Raw genomic sequence first — 26,178 nt, forward strand, 5'->3', positions numbered from 1 at the left:
CTCCGTTGGAAAGTGGGTGGTTGTATGGTAATCAGGCAGTGAAAAGGTGAGCTATTCGTTCTCTGACGTGTTGTTTGTTTACGCTTTTCCCCCTTTATTTTGTTAGTTGTTTTTGTGTTTGTTTTGAATTGTTTTGTTGCCGCTGAGTTTTTTTCTCTCTCTGGCTAATTTCTGTGTAAGTGACTCTTTTTTGCTTTGTTGTACGAGTGATCAGTGGTAGGCGCAGCAGCGCCTTTTACCCGAGAGTGACCGAGACAAAGGGAACCCGTCTGGGGAAACTCCGAGTTTATTTTTCTTTTTGGTGGGGGACGAGATGGTGGGATGAGCTCTCGGTCATTGGAGGGGCAGAGTGCCCTTTTTATGAATGCCCCAAATGAGAAGCTTGTAGGCTACCACTTTTTATGGGAGGCTGCTTTGCTGAATTCCAATCGTGGTGATGTTTGGACAGCGTAGGGGGGCAGGGAACCAGCAATGGCGTTCGGGTCCGCTCATGGCGCCCGCTGTCTATCATAGGGGGGATCTGCCAGGCTCTCGCATCATGTATGGCCAAGCCGTAACAGCAGGTCAAAGCCTTTAGCTCGAACCACTTTAAATTACTGTGGTGGGCCATGTGTTATATATCATCGGGATTCTGTCACCTCTGGTCCCATCACTCACTGTCTCTTTGTCAATTGGCGCACCGGGAACTGTCCTCTGACGTCCTCTCTGTCCCGCACTCCTCGTCTTCCCTCTGTACAGACGAAACTTAAGATGGCACGGTGGTGCATAATTGGTACAGGAAACAGGTGAGTAGTGGCTATCTGCTTCTAGCGGTTGCTCTTATCAATTAACCCGTGAGCTTGTTACTACAGTTGAGTCTGCTAGCAATCGTGAAAGACAGTTGCGATACAAAAGCTGGGCTTTAACACCAAACTCCCAAAGCTTAAAGTACGCTTGCTTCCCATCAATACGCCGACAGTGCAGCAGCTCCATCCTTGCGCATCAACACACGTTTAGGGAGACAATCACTGTTTTTCTGGTGCATATGCTGAATATCACACTAAACCACACTGCTCACGTATGTATGGCGAACCAACACCAGCCCATGGCACAAATCGCCATGTATACACAGGCTTCTACGAGGTGTAGGTGCGAGCTGGAGGCTCTGTACCATTCAACCACAGGCATTTCAGGGTGAGCCGGAATCCGAGGTGGAGGCCTGGATTTTCATTTCCGACCTCATCGCTTCTGCAACTATGTCAGCTTGATTGCCGTGGAAGCGGTAAAATTGGAAATAGCCTATGAACGTTCCATTCCGGCTAGCTCATGGACCGCTGAAACCACATACGTTCCAACACAGTGATAGACCAATTGAGCGAAATCCACAACACTCGCAGAATTGGTGTGCAGCAATGTATTTCTTCCATGGCATCACACTGAAAATAAAGCGTTAGCGCCTAGTTAACAGCCCAAACATCCTATCACCAACTACGATACTTGGAGCGTCGATTCTCAACATTGGAGGTAAAGCTCAATGGGTCACAAACAGCCGTTGGTGTTGGAAAAGCTGCCCAGACTCGGTTAACACAGCAAGAACCAGCGATGGGGTTTTTGTGCGGGCGGCTAAACGCTTTGTGTGCGTGTGTTGTGTTTTATCAGCGACGCGGCAGAGAAACGGAACTTCCAACGCGGGATCTTTTGTTTTTAACCTAGAAGTAGCAATCAACCTACAATAACAACAACAAAGGGGCGGTATTTATATAAAAAGGCACGCCAATTTTTTTTTCTTTGCTTGAAGGAGTTGGCTCAGTTGTCTAGCTCATCCCGTGTATCAAGAGAACGAGTATGAGAAGAACGCAATCAACCGCTTCATTGGCTGGTCTTACCGCCGAGGAGAAGCGTCTACAAGAAGATAAGGCGAAACAGGCGTATTGGAGAAGATGGGGCCCCTACCTTAGCGAACGCCAGTGGGGAGTTGTAAGGGAGGACTACTCGTATGACGGCAATGCCTGGGAGTCGTTCACCTTTGAGGATTCTCGCTCAAGAACCTACCGTTGGGGTGAGGACGGACTGGCTGGTGTTAGCGATAACCACCAGCTCTTATGCTTTTCCATTGCGATGTGGAACGAGCAGGACCCGATCTTGAAAGAGAAGGCGTACGGTTTAACAGGCCCACAGGGTAACCACGGTGAAGATGTCAAGGAGGTGTACTTCTATGTTGATAACACGCCAACTCATAGTTACATGAAGTACGTCTACAAGTATCCACACTCAGCGTTTCCTTATGAAGAGTTGAAGCAGAAGAATGCCGATAGATCGAGAGTTGAAAGGGAATTCGAGCTGCCAGATGCCGGTGTTTTCAACGAAAATGACTATTTCGACGTGGTTTTTGAAATGGCAAAGGAGACTGACGAGGAGTTGGCGTTTAGAATTACAGCGTACAACAGATCTGATAAACCGGCTCCCTTGCATTTGATCCCACAAGTGTTTTATAGAAACACATGGTCTTGGGGCCATGATGACTATAAGCCAGAACTGAATGAATTGGATGACAATACAATTGGTGTGAACCATAGAAAATTTGGTGAACGTGCTGTGGTTTTCGCCCCTTCCCCAGGTCTCACAGAATCACACCCTGATGTTGAACCTCAATTGTTGTTCACTGACAACGAAACAAACAGGAAGAAATTGTATAACCAAGAAAACGACTCCAAGTACGTTAAAGACGCTTTCCATGAATACATTGTTGATGAAGTCGATGATGTTATTAACCCAGATCAAACTGGTACAAAAGCGGCAGCTTGGTTTTCGTTTGATGAAGATGGTGGTATTCCACCAGGTGACTTTGTCACAATTAGATATAAATTCACCAAGGATACTTCTTCCAATGACATAGATGAACAGGTTTTCGATCAATTGTTTGCCCGCCGTGAACAAGAAGCGGACAATTTTTACTGGAGAATTACCCCATTTCCAATTTCTGAAGAACTGAGACAGATCCAGCGTCAAGCCTTTGCGGGTCTGCTATGGACAAAACAGTTTTACCACTTCATTCAAGAGGATTGGTTTAAAGGTGATCCAGTGGAGCCCAAACCACCCCAGAACAGGGCAAATGGTAGAAACAAAGAGTGGAAACATATGTACATCGACGATATTCTCTCACTCCCTGATAAATGGGAATATAATTTCTTCGCCTCTTGGGATACCGCGTTCCATTGTATCCCAATTGCACTTATTGATCCGGATTTTGCAAAGAAGCAATTGGATTTGCTGACTCGTGAATGGTATATGCATCCAAATGGTCAAATCCCTGCATATGAATGGAACTTCAGTGATGTTAACCCACCGGTTCATGCCTGGGCAACCTTCAGAGTTTATAAATTGGAGAGAAAGATGTATGGTCGTACCGATGAAGACTTTTTGGAACGTGTGTTTCAAAAATTGTTGTTAAATTTCACTTGGTGGGTTAACAGAAAGGATACAGATGGTAACAATGTGTTTGAAGGTGGATTCCTGGGGTTGGATAATATTGGTATCTTCAACAGATCTGAACCTCTACCAACAGGTGGCCGTTTGGAGCAGGCTGATTCTACTGGCTGGATGGCGTTTTTTTGCTTGCAAATGTTGAATATTGCTTTCGAGTTGGCAAAGAAAAGACCTGTGTATGAAGACATTGCTTCAAAGTTCTTTGAACATTTCCTCCTAATCGCAGATGCCATGACATTTAAGGGTGAACCACAAGAAACTGATAAGGGGACTGTTACTCCAACTGAAGAGTCTCTATGGAACGAGGAGGATCAGTTCTATTATGACGCAATTGCTTGGGAAGGTGGAGCCAAACAGCAGTTACCAATCAGATCTCTTGTCGGTCTGATTCCATTGTATGCCTGTTTGACACTGGAGCCTCAATTATTGGAGAGATTTCCAAGTTTCAAGAAGCGTATGAATTGGTTCATTGAAAACAAGACTAGTCTCGCCAACAGAAACATTGCCTCTATGTCGCAAAAGGGTGCTGGCGAAAGATTGCTTTTAGCGTTAGTGAATGAGGATAGACTTAAAGCTATCTTGAAACGTATGTTAGATGAAAAAGAGTTTTTGTCCAGCTTCGGTATCAGATCTTTATCCAAGTACCATGAGAAGAATCCATACTCATGGTATGTAAATGGTCAAGATTACTCCATTTCATATGTTCCTGGTGAATCTGATTCTGGGCTGTTTGGTGGTAATTCCAATTGGAGAGGGCCAATTTGGTTCCCAACAAATTTCCTCTTAGTTGAGTCATTACAAAGATTTTTCTTATATTATGGACCGAGTTTCAAAGTTGAGTGTCCAACAGGATCTGGTAACATGATGAATTTGGCACAAGTTGCTGAGTGTATCCAGCATCGTTTGATTTCTATTTTCACTTTGGACGAATCGACTGGTGAGAGACCATGTAACGGTGATGACGTGAAGGCCAGTGTTGATGAAAATTTCCAAGATCTGGTTCCATTCTTTGAGTACTTTGAAGGTGATACCGGTCGTGGACTTGGAGCTTCTCATCAGTGTGGTTGGACTGGTCTTGTTGCAAAGTTAATCCAAGATACAGGTTTGACTATGAAACAGTCCTCAAAGACTCCTGCCACTGGAAGCCCTGAACCTGATTCATATTTCCCACGTATGAACACTCCAATCCCAATGCGTTTGGAGAGACGTCGTTCAGTGAAATCACTTGCAAGATTAACAGCTGAGATGTTAGAGTTGGATGATGATGAGAGCAAAGCTCATTTAGTGAATCTCAAGTCATCAAAGAATTCGAGTGCTGCACTTTCTAGGGTTTCCACTAACATTGAGGATACTGATAATGAAGATGATAGAAAGCTATTTGAACATATTCGTGATAGATTCTCCAGTTTCAGCTTCAACACTGGTCATCCAGATGATGATGACAAGGATGAAGAGGATGGAACGTTCTCTAGCGATGAACTTGAGACCCACAATTAATGAGATATATATTCTGCTTACACTTTAAACTAACACAGAAACAGAAGAAAAGAAGGAATCAATACAGTGCAAGCTGAGATTCAAGTAAGATCTAGATCTACCCTACGCTTTAGTATGTCTCTTAAGTAACTCATCTACCTTAATCAACTTGTACTGCACAGATCTTCCGGTAGTGGTACAAATGCTTGAACACAGAGGAGTGATGACTGACCGAAAGATAACTCTTTATCTGGATGAAACTGTGTATGGATTTCTTTTTTGAATAGCAAGGTTTTGCAAAGGAGGGTTTCTCTTCAAGATATGTATCAAGTGCATCAGCTGGATGGAGCAGGGTACTTTTCTTAAGAGGTCCAATATGCTGTTTAGCTTGAAATATTGTATTATGAAGTGGATCACAGTGACTTTGACCTTTCTGTCCTCGTTTCTTGAGAGTCTGGTGATTATATATACAAGAAATGGCCATTTCCAGGTACATCACAAACTCAACAAGTCTCTACAGCTGATGTCAGAGAAATCTCTGTATCATTTTATACTGGCATATAACTCAGAGCAGCATGCCTGCTATATTAAGGTCCAGACCGCTATCTCTGATCTGTTCTATATGCTGAATTGCCAAAGAAACTGTTTGGAAGATGGTTATATGAGGTTGAAAAGGCTCCATGAGAATAATCTTTTCAGCCAGAAAGGATAAAGTATGCTTGACTCCTTACAACAATAGTGGATCTTGCTATGTCAAACGCACCTGTTACTAGACGAACCAACTGTTTATTAAATTTTCTTCATTCCACTCGGATAAGATGGAGTCTACTAGGTCTTCACAACGGCGCAGCCGTGAAACACATCAACACAATCTAGTCCCATGTGCTAGGACCAAAGTAGCCTCTGGCTGGAAGTGAGTAATATGGTGTTAGGTTACCATCTGCAGTATCTGCATACCCAACAGTTCCCCACCAGTTCAATGTTACTCCCGGATACGAGAGGGCGAAGAAGATGAGGATACCACTCAAGGCAACTCCAACGTCCAAGGCACAACTCAGCACAAACAAGTATTTCGACCACCATTGTCCGTATTTTCTACGGATGAAGTAGTTGAATATGACAGCCACCATGATTGCAGAGGTGTAGTTGATGCCTGTGGCTGGTGGGAAATTACCCAAACCTCCAAAGACAACAACCCAGTTCAGATTCTTCAATAGGAAGTTCTTAGGGAACTTCTTGTATAGGAAGTAGGTGACAATAGTGCAGAGTGGACCAATCCAGAATAAGTTGAGGAATGGAGCATAGAGGCCACCAATACCGAACATTCTCTTTGGACCAACAGCTCCCCACACAACAGAAGCTGCAAAGTTTGTACGGCCTTGTGGACAAGTGAAGTTGTCGGCCTGATCAGATGAGCAAATGTCTTTGACATTGTTTAACATGAAAATAAGGATTCCAACTTGAACCAGTGCCCCAATGGCACAAGAGATAAACTGAGCTCTGAACACATCTCTTTTGGGAATCTTCATATAGTAGCCGAGCTTCATGTCAGATGAGAACGACAAAGCCTGTGACACACCGGTGAAGGCATAGAACTTGAAAGTCAAAGCGACAATTGGCAGTCCCGGTAAGAGATAACCTGATATCAATTGGCCCAGAACGGTCATATTATTTGTATTGATGTTCGTTGACCCGTAGATTATTCCAATAGGCAGGACAAAGAGCAGCACCATACCAAAAGCCATAAAGATACCCCAAATCGGCCATTGTATATGATAAACTTCCATAATAATACAAGTAACAGCAAAGACAACGACTGTCAAAGCCAGTGACCACCACTTAGGAACTGAGTCGTACTTATCCATCATTCTGACGTGTACGTCTTTCTTCATGCGACCTTTAAAAGCATCCCATATTTCCTTTCCATGGTATAAATAAGCATAGATAGGACCTGATGTTAGAACCGCGTATGAAGTTCCATACGCCACAGCATACGAAATGGCCAAATAAGGTGGGGAATATGCCTGGTATTTGGCGAGGTCGAACTTACCATTTGAGTCGATGATCCTGGAACCATCATACTCAGCACCGGTGTTATCAAAGACGTTTGCAGAACTGATTGGTAGATAAGCAGAATTGAAAGTGTTTGTATAGTATAATACAGGTGTCAAGATCATGATGAAAATGACAACACCACCCAGTGTATTCAACTGCGCAGAAAGTGGTGTCACTAATGGCGAACCGTTATATGCGATTTGGGCCCAATCAAACGTCAATGGGAAGAAGCCCAAGCCTTGGGACATACCAAATAGTTGATTCACAACTATGTTCTTTGGCGCAGCCCAGCATATGAAGGTGAAATAGGATAGAGCAGGCATAATGTAACCTGGGAACCAGTAATATGTGAAAGAACAGGTGAACACTATCAGGAAGAATCTGATTCTTGAAATCTTCCAGCCATTTGCGATTGGATTCTCATTCGAGTGTAGAGATCTGAACAGTGCAACGTTTACTAGAGTTGAAGGCCAATAAATTCTTGAAGGTTTCACCAAGAAGTTATCTAACAAGCCTGCGACACCAAGACCGAACAGCTGACAAGTAAGAACCATTAGGACCTGATATCCCGTATCCAACGGCAGTCCATAAAATGCCACTTGTGCTTGAATCACATCTGTAGCATAAGATGAAGAAAAGGAGATATTTGCCATGATTGTAATCAGTGCATGTTCCTTTGCGTTGAAGTGGTGGTCGGGATTCACTGGAATAGTCCAACGTCCAATGTTGAGATTGCAGACAGGGAGATATTTAGCAACAGCAACGCCAATTGGGTAAATGACTAATTGACAAACGAGGGCTGAGATAGTAACACCTGGATAACGCATGGAGAAGAACTGATTGACACCGGCACCAACAATTGTTGATAAGATACCAAGAACCCACATTCTAACGGTATTCACCGGTAAGTCTGGATCATCTGTTGTTGGAACTGTAGCTCTAACTTCAGGAATCGGTGAAACGTCTTCGTCTTCATCGAGAATTCTTTCAACGTCAACAACGTCGCCATCAACAGGATAAAGAGTAGTTTCCACAATAGCCTCCTCCTTATCGTAAGACCCCATCTCATAGATCTCTGTATTAGTATGACCTTTAAGTTTAGACGAGCTTCCGACACTGGCAACCTCCTTTGCGTCCATGGTGGCTGTTTGTCGTGCGATAGGAATACTTCAAGGCTCTCGTTTGGTGTCGTTCTTGGGGTCTTAAATACCCCATCTTCAGTGCTCTTCCCTTATCGCTTGTGTCATTCTTGACCAATTTAATTTGTCGTATTTATCACACTCTCCACTCGGCCTTCACTGGTATGACCCGCACCATAGTGGAATTACCTTCCTATGGAGATTCCAGCGTTTCCTAGGAAGGCACTCCATGAGCTTTGAACTATGTTTTGTTGATGCATTGCGCATCAGAATCTTGCATATGCAGCACTGAGACCAGTCCGGCCAACATTGGACTTGCACGGAATAACTTTCTGTTACGGCTCTAGGCTTATCATTGGTGGAGATAGAAAAGCCTCTTATCACCGATAAAAGGGAAGCTCCTTCCACTATGGCTAAGTCAAATCCCCAACTCGAGTCTCAGTCTCAGTCTCAAGGGAGTCTAACACAGATATGGCTGACATCTTCTGTATCAGGTAGAGTGTATAATATCAACTTCGCTTATGTTCTGAATACGTATACAACTCTGTGTAAGATTTTCGCAAGAGACTTGGAAAGCTCACCATAGTCCAGCGAGTGTTTTTTCCGAGTCCCATTTTTCATGCAGCCGGGTGTATAAGGTTTTCGCAAGTCCCAATGGGCCATGTGCGAGATGCCTTCCGAGACTTTGAAACCTTTTGAAGGTACTATGTTGATCTTCTTGTGAAGCATTGCGTTTATCCACTTACTTGCAACGTTGTTTTGGAAGCATCTGAGTACAGTGTACAATTTGTACCGACTTTGGCCGGGTTTCTGTTCCAGGTTCCTGAAGACCACCGAAAAGGGAGGGCCTAAGAATGGCTGAGTTTGAAAAGCAGTAAGCAGCCCCCACCGCCTATTTTAGGGAACCAGGAAACAGACTGAGGTCTATTTACCGTACGACTTTGCAAGTCTAGCCATATCACGTCCTTTTGCATGCTGCCTGCTCTATTACCGGCCTTTTTTGTCGTCTCCCTTGTGGGCTTTTAGTATAATAGAGACTAGTCCAATTTCCAATGGAAGATGTACATGTGTAACTTAGCCGTGGTCGGAGAGGGTTGATAATCGCTTACAGCTGTTCTTAAAGGTTGGACGACGAAGTGTTTGAAGTCAGACCGGAATATTCATATAGTCAACTTCTATCTTAAACAATATGCACCTCCGGAATCACCTTCCTCAAAAAATTTTAGATGAATGGACTAAACCTATATGTCTTGTCTTCGTATACCACCTGGTTTTGCATAGACAGGTACTTCCAAGGAAGGTCGACCCATGGATGTGATTTTATCCCACATTGATATAAAAAAACAATCCATGTAATCTTAATCTAATCTCTCCATCCTTCTTTATCCGTAGAACTACAAGGACCTTATCATACTATGCCGTCAAAGCTCCCAATCAACTCGAAAATCCTCATCGTTGGTGGTGGTACATTTGGACTATCAACAGCGTTGTGGTTGTTGAGAAGTGGTTACCGCAATGTTGTTGTTATTGACGCTTTTGAAATTCCGTCTGATATCTCAGCTGCAAATGACGTGAACAAGATCATACAAACCTCATACGCAGATGCATTCCACTATAATCTTGCACTCGGGGCATTGGAACTTTGGAAGAACGACCATGTGTTTAAACCAAATTTCCATGAAGTTGGCATCGTCTACGCCAGCACTTCACTAGAAGCATCTGAAGAAGTGAAAGAGATTGACCGTCAAAGAATATCACTGGGAAAGTCCCCATTGGTTCCTCTGACATCGAAGAATGAGTTCTTGAAAGTTGCGCCACAACTGACAGGTGAGCTGTCAGGTTGGAGCGGAGGGTTCCAGCAAGATGAATGTGGTTGGGCTCACGCAAGGAACTGTCTGATCCAATGTGCCGACGAGGTGCGTAACCTTGGTGGTGAGATCTTGGTTGGTAAAGCCAACGGATTAGTCATTGAAGATGGTGTGGTAAAAGGTTGCACTACAGAAGAAGGTACTGTGTACCTTGCTGAAAAGACTGTTGTTGCTTCAGGTGCATCTTCTATTGGTATCTTGGACTTTGAAGATCAGATGTTGGCTAAATGTTGGACATTTGCACACATCAAGCTCAGCAGCGAAGAAGCTCAGAAGTTCAAGAATATGCCTGTGATTCTGAATATGGACCAAGGATTCTTCTTCGAGCCTGATACTAACAATGAAATCAAGATATGCAACGAAACACCTGGTTTCACAAACTACGTTGATTCGAAGAAGAATCCACAATCTTCTGTGCCAATATCGAGAGATTCTATCCCAAAGGAATGTGAAGATGCCATCAGAAAGATCTTTTCGCAGACTTTACCAGAGTTCGCAGATAGAGAGTTCGTGAAGAAGAAGATCTGCTGGTGTACCGATACACCTGATAGGTCATTTTTAATCAGCGAACATCCAGATTATAAGAATGGCTCTTTAGTATTAGCTACAGGTGATTCTGGGCATGGGTTCAAGTTTATGCCAATTGTTGGTAAATACGTCTCGGAACTGGTCATTAACGGCTGTTTATCAGACGAGGATAAGTCTCAGAAGTGGAAGTGGAGACCTGAAACTACCAAGAACAGAATTCAAGATAGACTAGGAGGCACAGGTACTGTTCAGGATTTGAAAGACATCTCTGACTGGATTTGACATTGTGATCTCTTTGTTAACCCAAAGAAATGTTCAGCCCTTTATCTGCAACGTAGAACTCCCAGTCGTTTATAGATCCCAGCAATCCATTTCCATCACAGGACTTGTTCAATCGTTCATTACCACTTGTTGATAGATCTCTCTTGTTCCATAGATCAATGATTATCTGTCTAGTCTTATTGACATTCCCCAGCGTTTTATTCTCTAACATATCGAAGCATTCCAGCACAAAATAGCGAAGTTGATCACATTTATCGTTCCATGGGTCGATTGCACATGCCATAATAAACAGAGGCCAAATAAGAAAAGACCACATGTACCCATTCTCCTGGATTATTGTCTTCAAGTAACCGTGAATCTCTGCAACCAGCTGCGTCACTAAACGGTCTTTTGGTGTCTTATTCAAAATTGAACAGTGTAGATATAATCTCGTAGCTATTCGTTTAGTCTCACAGCCCAATAGGAAACAGAATTCTTCACTGGTTTCCAAATTATTTGGGACCTGCAACTTGAGAGACTCCAAGTTCTCTTCAATTGAGCTAACCATCTCCATGAAGTTCGTTGGTGTAATAACTTCACTAGGCAAGGCTCTCTCATAAGATAGGTCAGTAATATCAGAGATTATTTCCACAAGTTTGAAGTTACAGCCTGTCCATTTAGTTAAGCCCCGTGTATCCTTGGAATCACCTAATTCAGTCAATTCAGGGGTGAATATACTCGTCTTCTTACAAACGGTTCTGCCCATAGATTCCTGGTATACAAAGAAATCGCAGACGAAACTCAGCAGCTTCCTTTCCATCTCTGTAGATGCACATATTGGGAACTCTGAAATCAATGCAGATGCTATTTTGATGTTTGAAGACCAGTTTTCATGACAATCATTCGCCAAGTCGTATAAGCAGAGTAAAAAGGTTGATATCAAGATCTCATTAAGAGTACTCTTATCACCAGTAGCCAGTTCCAATGTTTGAAATTTGTGTTGTAATCGTTTCATCGCACCCTTCCTAAACCTTTTACCTTCCTCAGTCCAGTACTGACGATTGGACATATCTTTCATATTCCCCAAGTAGCCAGCACCAACAGCTAGCAGGATTTGGAAAACGTTAGTATGTGACTGGGAATACCTAATCAACTGTGTGAGATCTAAACCGGCACTCAGTTTCACACTGCAACCTGGAGATAGTTCAAGGACACCTGATACTCCAAGGGGTGTGAAGATTGGTGCCACTCTTTCCATGTAATAACTAAGTGCATAGTTGTAGGAGTCTGTTTGCGAGGATAAATGTTCCTTAACGTCGAAAGGGATAAAAGAAGTTGGGTATAGAGCTCTTGGTCCAAGTATTCCGTTTTGATGGTGGAAAGTACCGATCTGAGCATTAATGAAGTGAAAAGCTGAGCCATCAGGATAAGCCTGGTAGTGTGCATCAGAAGCCAGCTTGGTGAAGTCAGCTATAGTGTTGATCCCTGATTTTTTGGAAGTATCTTCATTGTATGATAGTCCCTCTCGACCAAACATAATCCCCCTTAAATCGTAATCCTCTTTAAACTTCAATTTGAACTGATATTTACATTGAAGTCCTTTCTTAGAACACCGAGTGCAGCACGGTTTGATCTCATCACAACCTGTTCGTCTCTTTCGACATTCTAAGCAACCATTTCTGGACCTTCTATTTCTGCCAAAGGCAGTTGAGGATTGACGTGAGGTTGGGCTTGTGAAGAGCGAGCCAGAAGAATCCCTTGCACTCTCCAAACTGTTACCCATGCAATGACTTCTAGTGGCAACAAATTGCTGGCTCTGTAAGCATAGGTTATCTCTCGAGCTTGTAACATCTGTCAAATAAGGATCTCCGTGGAAGGATCCAAACCCTCTACTAACCAGTACACCTCTTTGAATATTGGTGGCTGGACAGACATCACCATATGAGTTTTTGTATTTCGCCTCAACACCGGCTATTTCATCAGCTTCATTCCACACTTCATTGTCAAAGGCCGATTCCGGTGTTCTTCCACAGGGTGAAACGGCACGAGAAGCACCGTCTAAAAGTATCGTACTCTGTGTAGTTGGGCCATCGGAGAATCTCAACGATGGCACTCCCAACCTATGCCGACCATCAGCACTCCAAAGGTCATTTGAATCAATGACGCCATTTTTTTCCGTTGTGGTTAATTGTTCAAGGACTTGTTCAACGTCGAAGCCTGTCATCAAAGTCTTATTTCTCACACCTTGTCGATCCTATGTTAAGTTCAAGAAATGGATGGATGTCTCCGTGATTTCCTGCCCCACTCTGTGTGTTACTTCTTATCCCATGGAACGTTGAACTAGAGTCTACACTGAGGCCAAAAATTACAAATCTTTATGCTATGAAGGTACTAAAGTCATGTCGCATTGCATGAAGATAGCAAACCATCAACCTTATTAGGACTGGTCGATTTGGGTCTAAGGTGATCGCCGTGACTCGGGTTTGGCAAAAGCCTCTTCAGTAGCGTCGTCCTAGACAGATAGAGAATACTAATGCATTGTTAGTTGATACAGACAGCGAGGGAGAAGGACTAGGAGAGCAATGATCACTTCATATACTCTGTGCGATCAGACAAGCTGTCGTTGCGAGAAATACGAAACGGATACTGTGAGAGTGATCTGAAATGTAAAGGGAACAGATTCTGTTCTTATCACTTCCTTATTCTATAAAAAGGATTTACAGAGGTACACATTGACAGAGCTCGATTCAAAGTTGGTGTGAAGGAGAGTGAAATTGGCCTAGGATATGCATGAGACTTGAGTATATATGCATATTATATGTGAGGACTTACCAGATTTCGTCATCACGCCGTGTGAGGATGGGACTGGACGCCTAATGAGCGCCATTCTTGTAGTGATACACAGAAGGTTGACAACCAGCTGAATGACAAAAAGGTGTGGATCATACTATGTACAACTGTTGAGATTGTCTTCGGAACAACTTTGTTCATGATGAAGACAATGACGCTTCATCAGCAATGATACCAGGGAAGTTGGTAACTTTTTTAAAACGGTGCTCAAAACTACTGAATACGAGTTATGATTTGTTATGCCATTCTACTTCAAGAGCTGGATTCATCTGAAACATCAACAGGTTATTCCGGAAACTGGAGCACTGAAGTTCAACTTAGATATGTCGTTAATGAAGTGTTGATAATTCCAATATTTACTCATATTGTAAATTTACTCAAGCGTTGTGTTAGTGAGAAAAATGGCCCTTGTAATATGTCATTGGTGGACTCAGCTTCAAGTTGTATTTAGAGCAGTACACATTATCTCGAATGCAGATGTCCAGCTGTGTTATCCATGCGGAAAAGCACAAAGCGACCGTGAATTGTAGATTGTACGCTGTGTTATATATATAACAGACTACCAGAAATAGTTCATCAAATGCTTCTTCTACTAAAGTAATATCTTATACTAGTATAACAGTTGTTTCCTCATCATATTTTGAGAACTGGTACTAAGATTCCCAACCAAATCAACATTTGTTTTGAATAAAAACGTCGTTGGAAGATCACAGACTTCATTTCGACTGACATCGCCTTAATAAGAGCACTGAGGAAGGTATACGAATTTTAAACACACCTCTAACCTGGGATTCAAATGCAATTGTCTCATTGGTAGGGAATTGTACATTGAGAATCAGCCTGGTGATGATTCCCTCTACAAATGTACTCTATATGTCAGTGGCTAGAGCAGCTAGTGACTACTGCCTGGTCCAGCTTAGAATAGTGTTTCTTCACCAGTATATATTCATTGTCAACCATCTATTATTCAACCAAGATCTTGTTCTTGTCTGTAAATGTTACAAAATTATACTCAATCCTCAGCCTAGTACCCACTTCATTAGTAAACCCTTCAAGCAAAGAAGCCTTGCGGAGTGAAGAGTTAAATGGTGCTGTACCAGGATGAAGCTGTGGTTCACATCATGAAATGAGCCCCTAAGTAGCACCTTTCATCTATGAGGTGGCCTTATAGAACCACAGCGAATTCTACTGTGCTCTCAGTCGGAAGCACCTACATCTAGATGGTGGCTTATAAGTACAAAACACATAGATGTCCCCTTAACTACACATTAGCTTACACACATAATTGTGACTCCAAATAACATCACCAGAATTTACTAGCAATAACTAATAGGATCAGGAGGATCAACACTGCAATAATTGCGTAGGATATTATCTTGTTTGCAGCAGCTCTTCTAGTCATGGACTTTAGAGTCTGGATACTTCTATCGACATATCCATCTGCCTCGAACAAGGTCTGTCTGGAGTTTTGAAGCTGTTCTCTCTGTCCTCTCAAGTCCAGCATGATGTTTGAGCCTATTTGCTCTGTCTCTGCTGCAATTCTGGAGCTCTCCCTAAGACGCTCCGAAGTTCTCTCAAGTGCAGCGTTGGACTGTAAGAGTTGTGAACGTTGTTGATCTTTTGAGTAGTTGTTTGAGCCCAGTAGTTGTCTTCTATCCTCATCGTCCTGTAATTTCTTGAGTCCCTTCTTGAGCTTATCCACATCTGAACGGTAAGATCTGATCTTTGCGTTGTACGCTGATCTGGCACCGGACTGGACGTTTTGTACTTCAATGGCTAGTTGATCAAGCTAAATAGGCATTGGTTCGATTAGTTGAGGGTTCTTTGAGAAGGAAAAAACACAGTTTTCATCTAACTTACGATTTCAATACACTCATCAGTGGACTTCTCGACGGCTTTCATCGCCTCTCTACGAGGTTCTAATCCATAGTGTTAGTAATGGTGATAAGCAGATAGGGGGTTGGGGCTCATATCGGTCGATAGAACAGGGACACATACCACCATCGAGGTCCGAGATTTGTGATAGCTTTTGTTCTGCTTCGTTATGAGCAACTTGGTAGTCCGTCTCATAAGTGTTGAACAGCTCAGAGGCTGCTCCATCCAATAAACCCTGTGATGACATCCCTGGGTGCTTAATTGAGGCTGGGAGTATCTGTGTATAACCGTTGCGCTTTGCTGTAATCTGATCATTTTCACCTTTTTTCGTACTCGTAGAATTGGGAATTGCCGTTTTGGGATGTTTTTTTCGCTAATTTAAACGTTTTTATCGTTTTCGTTCCTGTTTGTACGGGGTTACACAGAACAGTATGAAGATACTGTTTCTGTGGTTACGTCCCTGGAAGAGTTAAACCCAATACACACGGTAGGGTAATCACTGCGCCCCCTACTGTGGCTGTCAAAGTCGAAAGAGCTTATCGGCTTTATATCGTCATATTGGGTCTGCTTCGAGGTATTGAAAGGCTCTAGAGGTGTTATTAACTGCAGGATAAAGAGATGAACCATGGCGTGTGTTGGTGGTAACAACTGTTGGGTGCCAGTGTTTCTGGTTTCTGCCGTTGTTATGTTTATCTTATTGGTAACTATCGTAGGTGGTTCCGGAAAGCCACTTTAAGGCTCAACATTGTTGACTTCAAGCATTACGATTTGATGTTTGCAGAGTGCAGATTTCGTTGGGGTGTAAGAATGATGAGATAGTGCAAACAAGTACCAGGTGAGCCGAGCCATCCTCTACTATCCATGTTATTCGTTTGGCATGGTTTCCACGTGTAGTGGTCATTTCTATCATGCGAAAAGCGAATAAATCCATATTGATTCTTTGTAGTATGGGATAGCCTGTTGTGTCTACTACACCGGTGGCTATACTGCATTGGCTACGTTTTTGACTGTTTCAGAAATGAATATATAGTTCTATTGGTGTTATGAAATCAGGTCCACCTCCTGTTCCATAACTATCTCATTGGACAAGGACCTCCGGTCTCTTTCTCATATATAGTCCCGAGTTGCTCTGCTTCATCAGTATTGCAGTCTTTACCTGGGGTCTCTTTCCAAGCACCAGGACTGTATTGGATAATAAAAGTGATTTCAGAGCCTAATTTGCAGTCAACGATGGAATGTATAGCTCAAAATACCTCATCGTTATTACCATATGCACTATGAAACTTTTAAACACAATCGCATCTGCTACAACTGCACAGGTAGACTAAAGAAATAACAGAGTTCTTTAATAATCACAACTCAGCAAAGACATATACTTCGTATTCCAAATACACAGAGCTATCTTGCATCTTAGAGCCTTCAATCAAGCTTTACCGTGTATCTATCCATTTGAAAGTCATCTCTGATGATGGAGCTGAGAACTACACTGCTTAAACCACAGAGATCGTTGATATGGATCAAGATGCAGCACTGGAAAGGTCCTGGCATCGATATTCACAAGTACTCGCACAAAATAGACCAACCCCACGAGGGTCTATAAATCATTCTCACTAAACAATTATTCTGCAGTATATACCCCTTTTACCTGATTGGCGTTAGAAAATATCACAACGCAGGTAAATTTTATACAAGAAGAGCAAAGTGTCCATAAACCCCTCTCATCCAATCACACCTTGGCTTCTTCTGAGCTTGGTTCTGCCATGAAACTACTATACTGAAGTCATGAGAAAGAGCACATTATCATATAAGTCTAGAGTTTCTATGATTGTCGGAAAGTACGTGTTGAACCCATCCCGGCTCAATGCGATCTCATGATTCCATTCAATGCAAACAGCAATGCAAACTTCCAAATATGCACTCTTCTGGCCTTTTGGAGATAAACTGTAAACCTCAGTGTATAATTACGTAAAAATTGATCTACATGAGGCTTTTCCAGCACTTTTAAAGGAACCCATCGGTCCCCAAATGGTGTGTATCCTTGCATACTAGGCACATACGCGATGTAAAAATATACATATATGGACACGAGTGATGTTCATCATGTGGTTAATAGGGGGGAAGAGGCGGAGAATTCAGATGGCTTTGAAGAACCCGTTCCACATAATCCGTATGAAGATGCGTATATAAAGATGGCCTGTGAATCGTTTCCAAGATTAAGGTGAACCTGTTTAATCAAATCACGTATTCTCAATCAGCAAAATGAGAGTTCTTACCTCTTTACTAGCATTGCAATTACTTGCAACGCCTTCGTTCGCTTACAGCCCGAGCTATGCCCCATTTGAGGTATCATGTCCAAAGGATGCTAACTTTGTGAGAGATGCTTCCTCGGTGTCTGAATCTGAAGCTGAATGGCTAGACATTCGTCATAACGTAACAGATGGTGCCCTCGCTGTTTTCCTCAACCGTGCCGACTTCCAGGATTTCAACACTCAGGACTTCATCGACTCCTTGAACAGATCGATCAACATTGGTCTGACCTTCTCCGGTGGTGGTTATCGTGCCATGCTCAACGGAGCTGGTCAAATTGCTGCTCTCGATGATAGAACTGAAGGTGCAAATGATCACGGCCTCGGTGGATTGCTCCAGGCTTCTACTTACCTTGTTGGTCTTTCTGGAGGGAATTGGCTCTCTGGTACTTTGGCTCTAAATAACTGGACAAGTATTCAGTCCATCTTGGGAGATGATACCATTTGGAACTTGGAGAATTCCATTGTTAACCCAGGTGGTGATAATATGAACTTAACAGCTGCTCGCTGGCAAGAGATTGGCATAGCACTTAACCAAAAGGCCGCAGCTGGGTTTGATACTTCCATCACTGACATCTGGGGAAGAGCTTTGTCCTATCAGTTCTTTGGAACACAGAACAATGGATCAGTTGGTCTGAGCTTCTCTGACATCAGAGAGTATGTTTCCTTCCAAAACGGTGAGATGCCATTCCCAATATCTGTTTCATTGGGAAGGGTACCAGGCTCTGATCTCATCAGTCTAAACTCCACTGTCTTTGAGTTTAACCCATTTGAGCTGGGTTCATGGGATCCATCTTTATATGCATTTACCGATTTGTTGTACGTTGGCTCTGAAGTTTCCAACGGTGAGCCGGTAACTGATATCTGCATCCAAGGTTATGACAACGGTGGCCTTGTTCTTGGTACCTCGTCTAACGTTTTCAACGTGATTCCATTGAACGGTTCTGGTATTCCAGAAGAATTTGTTGCGGCTCTCTTAGGTGGACTGGAGCAGGATGATGATTATGCTCTCTTCAGCCCAAATCCATTTTACGACACTGATTTTGCATCGACAAGAAGTATCGTCCAGAGTGAAACCCTTTACCTATTCGACGGTGGCTTTGATGGACAGAACGTTCCATTTGCACCATTGTTGCAGCCTGAACGTGATGTTGATGTTATTTTTGCATTCGATAACTCTGATAATACTGAAGATGCCTTCCCAGATGGAAGCACACTTGGAGCCACCTATGATCGTCAATTCTATCGTCAAGGTAATGGAACTTCATTCCCATATGTTCCATCGTCAGATTCCATCTTGGCACACGGTTTGAATGAGAAGCCATTGTTCCTCGGTTGTGATGCCTCCAATTTAACCGGCCTTGCTTCCATCCCTCCACTTGTTGTTTATATTCCAAACATTGCCTACACAGCATGGTCCAACACTTCTACACTTCAACTGTCATATAGTAACGAGGAGAGAGATGCCCTTATTCAAAACGGGTTCGAGGCTGCAACAAGGTATAATCTGACCATTGATTCCAACTGGCCAACCTGTGTTGCCTGCGCAATTATCCGTCGTGAACAGGAGCGCAACGGGTGGGAACAACCAACTGAATGCGAGGAATGCTTCCAGGAATACTGCTGGGATGGTATTCAGTACAATGGCACTGAGGAAGTGCTGTCAAGGTCTCTTAACTACACATCACAGAGCAACCTCACAGACTATTCTTCCACTAGTGAGACCTCACTTGATGCCAACAGCACCTCTACAGAGACCGAAGCGTCCGGCACTGCCACTGCCACGGACGGTTCTACATCATCTACTTCCAGTGTTTCAACCAATGGAGTGCCAATTTTGACACCTTCTCTCATGGCACTGGCTATTCCCTTTGTTGCTGTTATTCCTCTTCTTTCCCTCTCCATGACATGATGCCCTGGGAACCTCTCCCTAGAAGCAACCAGGCATTCCATAAACCACAGTCCAACCAAATGCAGTTCAAACGTACATGACCCTAATTTAATGTCCGACGCACCAAGTCATACCTTTTCCACGGTATATATACTTTCTACGACTTATCTCCTCACGGTGTAAACTTCTCCTCCTTTTCGGCCTGGTCTCAAAGCCGTAGCACCTTGGACATATTCCTTCAGTGGCGTTGTCATTGATGACGCTGAAACCAAAGAAACCGCTTCCATTCAAGCACTCCCTGTAAACAATCATCACAACCAGTAATCCTGGCAAGACCAACAAAGATTACTCAACAATTCCACGTCTCTTTGACTACAATTCCTGCCCTTCGTTTATAAAAAACGCGCAAAGATGTACTCTCCTGTATACGGTGCGTCCGTGTGTGCATCACGCATAAAACTATATTACACACGCAGCATGTGTTTCCATTTAATACTCGGAGGAATTCTTCATGTTCTTGTCCAATTGACAAGGAATGTTGGCGAGCATTGGCGTCTTTATTCATACAACAGGCTCACGATGCATCATCTTCCCCAGCTTTTATCTGTACGACTCGTGTGTTTCTTCCGTAGCAACCATGTTAACCCTCTGTAAGATTAATCCGAAACCACTCATAAAGTTCGAGGAGAAACGCTGAAACGCCGTACGCAGCAGCTCCAACGGTTGCATCATGTCATTTCCGAGGATTGGAAAGGCGTTGGAGGTTGGAATTGGTATTTAAAAGCTGTGTCAGCTCATCTCTTTTGAGCCAATTGATATTGCGAGCTGGAAGAACGAGCGTTTTCCCTCAATTGAACGAGCAATAGCACAAACAAGTGAAGAGATGCTGCCATTCGCCTGTCTTGCGGTGCTTGCCCAGCTCATCGACGTTTCTTACAGCTCCTATGCCCCTGTAAACGTTTCATGTCCACAGGACGCAACGCTTGTCCGGTCTGCCTCGTCGATATCTGACGATGAGAAGAGCTGGCTGGAAAAGCGTCACTCTGTCACTGATGATGCTCTTTCCGAGTTCCTGGAAAGGGCCGACCTTGATGGCTTTGATGCCAAAGACTTCCTCAACTCGCTGAACAGATCCATCACGATTGGTCTCGCATTCTCAGGCGGTGGTTATAGGGCCATGCTCAACGGTGCCGGCCAGGTTGCTGCCTTGGACAGTAGAACTGAGGGCGCAAACGAACACGGGTTGGGTGGTTTGCTCCAGGCCTCTACGTACTTTGTGGGTCTCTCTGGTGGTAATTGGCTCACCGGTACGCTGGCTTTGAATAACTGGACCAGCGTTGAAGAAATATTGTCAAATGACACCATCTGGGACTTGGAGAACTCCATTGTCACTCCAGGTGGTAGTGATGTCTTTGAGACAGCACTGCGTTGGCAGAGCATCAAGGCTGACGTGGATGAAAAGGCCGAAGCTGGGTTCGACACTTCGCTTACCGATCTCTGGGGAAGAGCTCTAGCATACCAATTCTTTGGTGAAGAGAATGACGCTGAAGCGTCTTTGACTTACTCGTCCATTGTCGACATTGAGGCCTTCCAGAACGGTGAGATGCCATTCCCAATCTCCATTGCCCTTGGTAGAGCACCTGATACCAAGATTATCAACTTGAACTCGACAGTGTTCGAATTTAACCCCTTCGAGCTAGGTTCATGGGATCCTTCACTGTACTCATTTGCCAATTTGAAATACATTGGTTCCAACGTCACCAACGGTGAACCAACCTCTGATATCTGTGTTGAAGGATTTGATAACGCAGGGTTTGTTCTGGGTACCTCTTCATCTCTGTTCAACACCGTGTCTTTGAACGTGACTGGTTTTGCTGGTTTGTCATCTAGCTTGATCAGCACTTTCTTAGGAGGGTTGGATGGTGCAAACGATGACGTTGCAGTGTACAGTCCAAACCCGTTCTTCCAAGCAGGATATGCTTCCCTCAAGACCATTGTTGAAAGCGAAGAACTGTACCTTGTTGATGGTGGTGAGGATGGTCAGAACATCCCATTTGCCCCAATGCTTCAACAGGAACGTGATGTTGATGTTATCTTTGCCTTTGATAACTCTGATAACACTGAGGATAACTTCCCAGATGGAACTGCTCTCGTCGCAACTTACAACCGTCAGTTCTCAGTCCAAGGTAACGGAACTGGCTTCCCATATGTTCCTACAAACGATACCTTTCTCCACAACAAGTTGGGAGAGAAGCCAATGTTCTTGGGTTGTAACAGCTCTAATTTGACTGACCTGGGTACTATTCCTCCACTTATTGTATACATTCCAAACATTGCCTACACTGCGTGGTCAAACACTTCAACTCTGAAGATGTCCTACAGCACAGAAGATAGAAATGCTATCATTCAGAATGGATTTGAAGCCACTACCAGATTTAACCTGACCATTGATGAGAACTGGCCAAAATGTGTTGCATGTGCCATCATTCATCGTGAACAAGAGCGTAATGGTTGGGGACAGTCTGATGAGTGTGCTGAGTGCTTTGAGGAGTACTGCTGGAACGGAGAGCAGTACACTGGTGATGATACTATTGTCGACAGATCATTCAACTATACCTCGTCATCGAACTTGGATAAGAGCGACATGTCATCCGGTGTCTTTGAGATTACTGTGGAATCCAGTAGCACTGTTGGTGGCTCTTCAACTACATCTGCTTCTGATGCCATCTCAACTGCTTCGTCGACTTCCTCTGGTGTTTCGTCAGCGAGCTCCTCAGGGACAACAACCAGTGCCTCCTCAAAGAACAATGCCATGATGACTACACCATCCATGAACTTTGGTGCTCTTGTTATGGCTATGGGGTTCCTATTATGATATTTTAATTGTATATTTGCATTAGCTTCAGCAATTGTGTAGATGAGCATCAATCCTTGAACTGTTCCCAGAACTTGTTCTTCTTAACATCCTCCATGTCTATAGTCTTGACTGTAACTTTCCTAGAATCAGAGGTGAGATCCACGTCCAAATAGTAGAGCTTGTCCAGCTTTAGCTCATTGACAACGTAATCGAGAACCTTATGGTAGTTCAATCCGACCTGGGCGATGCTATGAGAGTCGTCTGAGAGGCAGAACCTTCCGTCGTTATACAGTTTCACAGCTTTAGCCACATCAAATTGGGGGTAAGGTGTATGCCATCCTTTTCTAATGGCTGAGCTGTTCAATTCGATCAATCCACCGTATGAATTTGCCAATTGCAGGTTTATCTTTATCTGGTTCCAAACGTCTGGCCAGTCGGTTTCAATACTGACATCGCTCAGTTTCTTACCTGTGGACTCATCGATCTCAGCACCATCCATGAATAGTCGAATGAGATCGAAATGCCCAATCACTTCAGGGTGCAGTCTATCTATAACTTTGTACTGCAATTGGAAGTATTCCAAAGCCAGCTGACGGAATGAGCCACACAGTTCAAGCACTCTGGCGAACTGCGCCTTGTCAAAGTCAATTGGGATGCCTCTGACGAAGTGCACTGAGCCAACAACCATATCTACGCCGTATTTCTGTCTAATTGTCGAGGTATACTCAATGTGGTCGATGTCGATGCCCTCAACCTCTAAACCAACCAGGAACTTGGTGTGGCATCCCTTGGCCCAGCTATCAGCCTGGATCCGTCTTGCGTGGTTATAGTAGTCATCAAAGATCGCCTGTAACTGTCCCACGTCGTAGTGTTTCTCCTTCTCCTCCGGATAGATGAACTCTTCCTTCAAGCGGGGCATATGTTCAGTCATACAAAACACATCAAACCCCATCTCAATGGCTCGACCAGTGACACCATCCAAGGTGTCTGAGCCATGGGCAACGTATTCACCACTATGGCTGTGATGAGAATGCATTTTGCTCGATGTCTGTGCCTTTTATAAGACGATATGGCCCTCAATTGGAACGAAGTCCTTCATGTAAAAAGTTCTTGATGAGTCTTCTTCGCCGGGGGGAGAGGATCCAAACACCGAGTTATCACCGATAGAGCCGGTAGAACCGGCCAATGAGGAAGAAGAACAACATAACAGAACATACTAGATGGGCTAATAGAAATGCAATGATCGAATAAGATCGATCGTCATATATAAATAATGAATAAATAGATTAATAAATAGAAAGTCCATGCTTAATTCCTTTTGGACATCTCGTTCAGTGCGTTTATCGTGGTTTCAACATCACCACTCACTATTCTCCCCTTCATGGCATCGAATAGCCTCTGAGGGATTCGACCATCCTCCTCCACCGTTGGTATCCTGTGCAGTATCCTCGTCAGTTTCAGCAGATGCTTCTTTATGAGGTTTTCTTGGAAGTATATGCCCTTTGTCTCCAGCTCCCTTATGAGGTCTAAGCCTGCCCATGGGTTCTCTGGCTCCTTGATGAACCCCCAGTCCAGAATCGAATATGTCAGCTTGTCGTTGAAAACCTGTCTCAGAGGGTGGTTTGGGTTCGATGGATGGATGTTCAAGTGGCATTGTGCGCTGACGAGCTCCGTGGTGCGGAGGAGAAAGGTTCGGATCATCGCCATATCATAGTGTTCGCCAACCTCCATCAGGATGCCGTTCCATGTCTTTGATGGAATATCCTTACACTGTTCCAATGCACTGACTGTTGCTCTGAACATGTTTTCAATGATATCCTCTCTCTTGTGAGTTTTCCTCATCCATGACAGCACCTTCAGGAGATGATCCAAAGTCCGTACATCGATGGTTCTCTTGGACTCAATCATCATTTCCAATCTCTCGACGGCAGAGTCGTAATGCTTCAGGGAAAGATCGGAAAAGATGAAGTAGTTTTCTAATTCATCGTTCATTAGCATGTTTTCCTTTAGAAACTCTTCAAATTGGTCTAAAACCATGCTCTGTTCAATTCTCTTGGGGTCGTCCTTGATGACCTTGGTAGATTCGACAATAAATGCTTTACAAATTTCAAATTTGTTATTCACAGAGTCCAGCGAAAGAACATGCAAAGCCAGGTCCATGGCCTTCTCCAAAGTGGAACACTGAATCGTAGCCACGAGTATCGGTAGATAGGATTTACCAATCACGTCTGCCCTCGATTCAGAGGCAAGCATCGTCCAGAACTCGGCTGGCTTCTCTTTAGAAGTTCTTCTTAACTTTGCAGTCACAATGGTTGTGTTTTCTGGGCTGAACTTGGTTTGGCGCAGTCGTTGATCCAATTCGTCAAATGGGATAGATGAGTATATGTACAAGGTCTTCCAAAATGACATATTGAAGCTATCGACATGGCATGAGTCCAGTGCAGTCTTCAGAGCATCCAATTGATCCTTGCTCTCGAGGATATACCGAAGAAACAGTAGAGAAGTTGGATTCTTCAGCCAATGCGGGTCCTTCTCGTATTTGGCAAGGTTTTTCAAACAATTTTGGAAGCTTCGAAGGTTTGCAGTGTCCAATTGAGATTTCAACTCAACGTTTAACGGCATACTCGAGTCTCTTGGGAACGCGCCTATACCTACTAACGAGTTATTCCATCTGTTGAGGTACGGTTCTTTCAATCCCAATGATCTCAAATGTGGCATCACCTGTAAGTAGATATCTGGAGACGTGTTCGAACTCCATATCTTAGCTAAGAACTCCAACGGAGTTGGATTGTGGAAGGATATTGCAACGTCAACCATTGGTTTCCAGTTTATAGCCTTCTCATTGTTCAAGCATCTGGAAACCAGCTTTGATGACATTTCAAAGTTCTCATGGTACATCAAAGACGCAATCAACGTTTCCAGGAGATCATTCGGTACCGGCAATTCGGCCCTCCTCACATCATCGCCCCATATCTCCACCAATGCCTTCATAACCATCGGCGAGCTATTGGCGATCCTTATGCTCGTGCTCCAGAACTTGTCCTCATCTCCACAGTCGTGCAATCCCTCTTGCAACGCACCCACATCCTCGTTCATCGTGACGAAATCCAGCCACGAGTGCCTCACAAGCTCAACAGTATCCGGGTCGGTATACTTGAACCCCAGCACGTCCCTCAGGGTGTTGAACGGCAGTGAACGATCCCTATGGAACACCTTCATCAGAAGCTCTTTGTCCTTGAGAAAGGGAAGCACAAGCACCGGTGTACTGTGCTGTTGTGGGTGGAAATTCCTGGAGAAAATCGGCACCGCACAACCAGACCTCAGCAGCAGCCTTCTCATGGTTTTCCAATGGTGATATGGTGGCTAAAGCGCTCAAAATGTCTCGATTGAAGAGGGTTTAGTGCTTATAGAAGCAGTACGTGTTGTGCGGTGCCCTCGAGAGTGCGCGCTTTGTGGTTGGAAATCCGAGGGTGCGAGAGAGAAAAAGGCGACATCCGTACACCACCAGACGGAATTCCGCATCCGGCAAGATTCGCGGGCTCGGGAAAACTATCTCTTTACGGGTTCGCGTGTAACCCGGGAAACACGATAGTGCAGAAGGGGGGAG

At 43.9% G+C, this 26,178-nt stretch overlaps 11 protein-coding genes across 11 annotated transcripts; 5 read left to right on the forward strand and 6 right to left on the reverse strand.

Annotated features, from left to right (window-relative positions):
* Window positions 1-1,824: 1,824 nt before the first annotated feature.
* Window positions 1,825-4,962, forward strand: CYBJADRAFT_177926 (uncharacterized protein; the record flags this gene model as incomplete). The annotated part of the gene is made up of 2 exons (XM_020216899.1): window positions 1,825-4,735; window positions 4,829-4,962. The coding sequence occupies 2 exons, from the start codon at window positions 1,825-1,827 to the stop codon at window positions 4,960-4,962; spliced, it is 3,045 nt and encodes a 1,014-aa protein (XP_020069890.1).
* Window positions 4,963-5,031: 69 nt separating this feature from the next.
* Window positions 5,032-5,625, reverse strand: CYBJADRAFT_102644 (uncharacterized protein). The gene has a single exon (XM_020212038.1). The coding sequence runs from the start codon at window positions 5,435-5,437 to the stop codon at window positions 5,102-5,104; it is 336 nt and encodes a 111-aa protein (XP_020069891.1). The 5' UTR covers window positions 5,438-5,625; the 3' UTR covers window positions 5,032-5,101.
* Window positions 5,626-5,813: 188 nt separating this feature from the next.
* Window positions 5,814-8,060, reverse strand: OPT1 (oligopeptide transporter OPT1; the record flags this gene model as incomplete). The annotated part of the gene is made up of 1 exon (XM_020212813.1): window positions 5,814-8,060. The coding sequence occupies one exon, from the start codon at window positions 8,058-8,060 to the stop codon at window positions 5,814-5,816; it is 2,247 nt and encodes a 748-aa protein (XP_020069892.1).
* A 1,490-nt stretch (window positions 8,061-9,550) lies between these two features.
* Window positions 9,551-10,813, forward strand: CYBJADRAFT_177917 (NAD(P)/FAD-dependent oxidoreductase; the record flags this gene model as incomplete). Its single annotated transcript, XM_020216896.1, has 1 exon — window positions 9,551-10,813. The coding sequence occupies one exon, from the start codon at window positions 9,551-9,553 to the stop codon at window positions 10,811-10,813; it is 1,263 nt and encodes a 420-aa protein (XP_020069893.1).
* A 16-nt stretch (window positions 10,814-10,829) lies between these two features.
* Window positions 10,830-13,016, reverse strand: CYBJADRAFT_173858 (Zn(II)2Cys6 transcription factor; the record flags this gene model as incomplete). Its single annotated transcript, XM_020216510.1, has 1 exon — window positions 10,830-13,016. One exon carries the CDS (start codon window positions 13,014-13,016, stop codon window positions 10,830-10,832), a length of 2,187 nt encoding a protein of 728 aa, XP_020069894.1.
* A 1,851-nt stretch (window positions 13,017-14,867) lies between these two features.
* Window positions 14,868-15,764, reverse strand: VTI1 (v-SNARE protein VTI1; the record flags this gene model as incomplete). The annotated part of the gene is made up of 3 exons (XM_020217173.1): window positions 14,868-15,431; window positions 15,503-15,561; window positions 15,641-15,764. 3 exons carry the CDS (start codon window positions 15,762-15,764, stop codon window positions 14,946-14,948), a joined length of 669 nt encoding a protein of 222 aa, XP_020069895.1. The 3' UTR covers window positions 14,868-14,945.
* Window positions 15,765-17,776: 2,012 nt separating this feature from the next.
* CYBJADRAFT_177919 (phospholipase B) lies at window positions 17,777-19,735 on the forward strand (the record flags this gene model as incomplete). The annotated part of the gene is made up of 2 exons (XM_020216897.1): window positions 17,777-19,541; window positions 19,578-19,735. 2 exons carry the CDS (start codon window positions 17,777-17,779, stop codon window positions 19,733-19,735), a joined length of 1,923 nt encoding a protein of 640 aa, XP_020069896.1.
* A 344-nt stretch (window positions 19,736-20,079) lies between these two features.
* On the forward strand, window positions 20,080-20,483 carry CYBJADRAFT_102504 (uncharacterized protein). Its single transcript, XM_020212037.1, has one exon. It carries the CDS (start codon window positions 20,126-20,128, stop codon window positions 20,366-20,368), a length of 243 nt encoding a protein of 80 aa, XP_020069897.1. The 5' UTR covers window positions 20,080-20,125; the 3' UTR covers window positions 20,369-20,483.
* On the forward strand, window positions 20,159-22,948 carry CYBJADRAFT_168376 (lysophospholipase family protein). The gene has a single exon (XM_020215342.1). The coding sequence runs from the start codon at window positions 20,598-20,600 to the stop codon at window positions 22,587-22,589; it is 1,992 nt and encodes a 663-aa protein (XP_020069898.1). The 5' UTR covers window positions 20,159-20,597; the 3' UTR covers window positions 22,590-22,948.
* On the reverse strand, window positions 22,585-23,667 carry HIS2 (histidinol-phosphatase). Its single transcript, XM_020212035.1, has one exon. It carries the CDS (start codon window positions 23,605-23,607, stop codon window positions 22,639-22,641), a length of 969 nt encoding a protein of 322 aa, XP_020069899.1. The 5' UTR covers window positions 23,608-23,667; the 3' UTR covers window positions 22,585-22,638.
* A 159-nt stretch (window positions 23,668-23,826) lies between these two features.
* Window positions 23,827-25,955, reverse strand: CYBJADRAFT_168377 (uncharacterized protein). The gene has a single exon (XM_020215343.1). The coding sequence runs from the start codon at window positions 25,908-25,910 to the stop codon at window positions 23,880-23,882; it is 2,031 nt and encodes a 676-aa protein (XP_020069900.1). The 5' UTR covers window positions 25,911-25,955; the 3' UTR covers window positions 23,827-23,879.
* Window positions 25,956-26,178: the final 223 nt, after the last annotated feature.

Source organism: Cyberlindnera jadinii (assembly GCF_001661405.1).
Source record: "Cyberlindnera jadinii NRRL Y-1542 unplaced genomic scaffold CYBJAscaffold_9, whole genome shotgun sequence".
Taxonomy (NCBI): domain Eukaryota; kingdom Fungi; phylum Ascomycota; class Saccharomycetes; order Phaffomycetales; family Wickerhamomycetaceae; genus Williopsis; species Williopsis jadinii.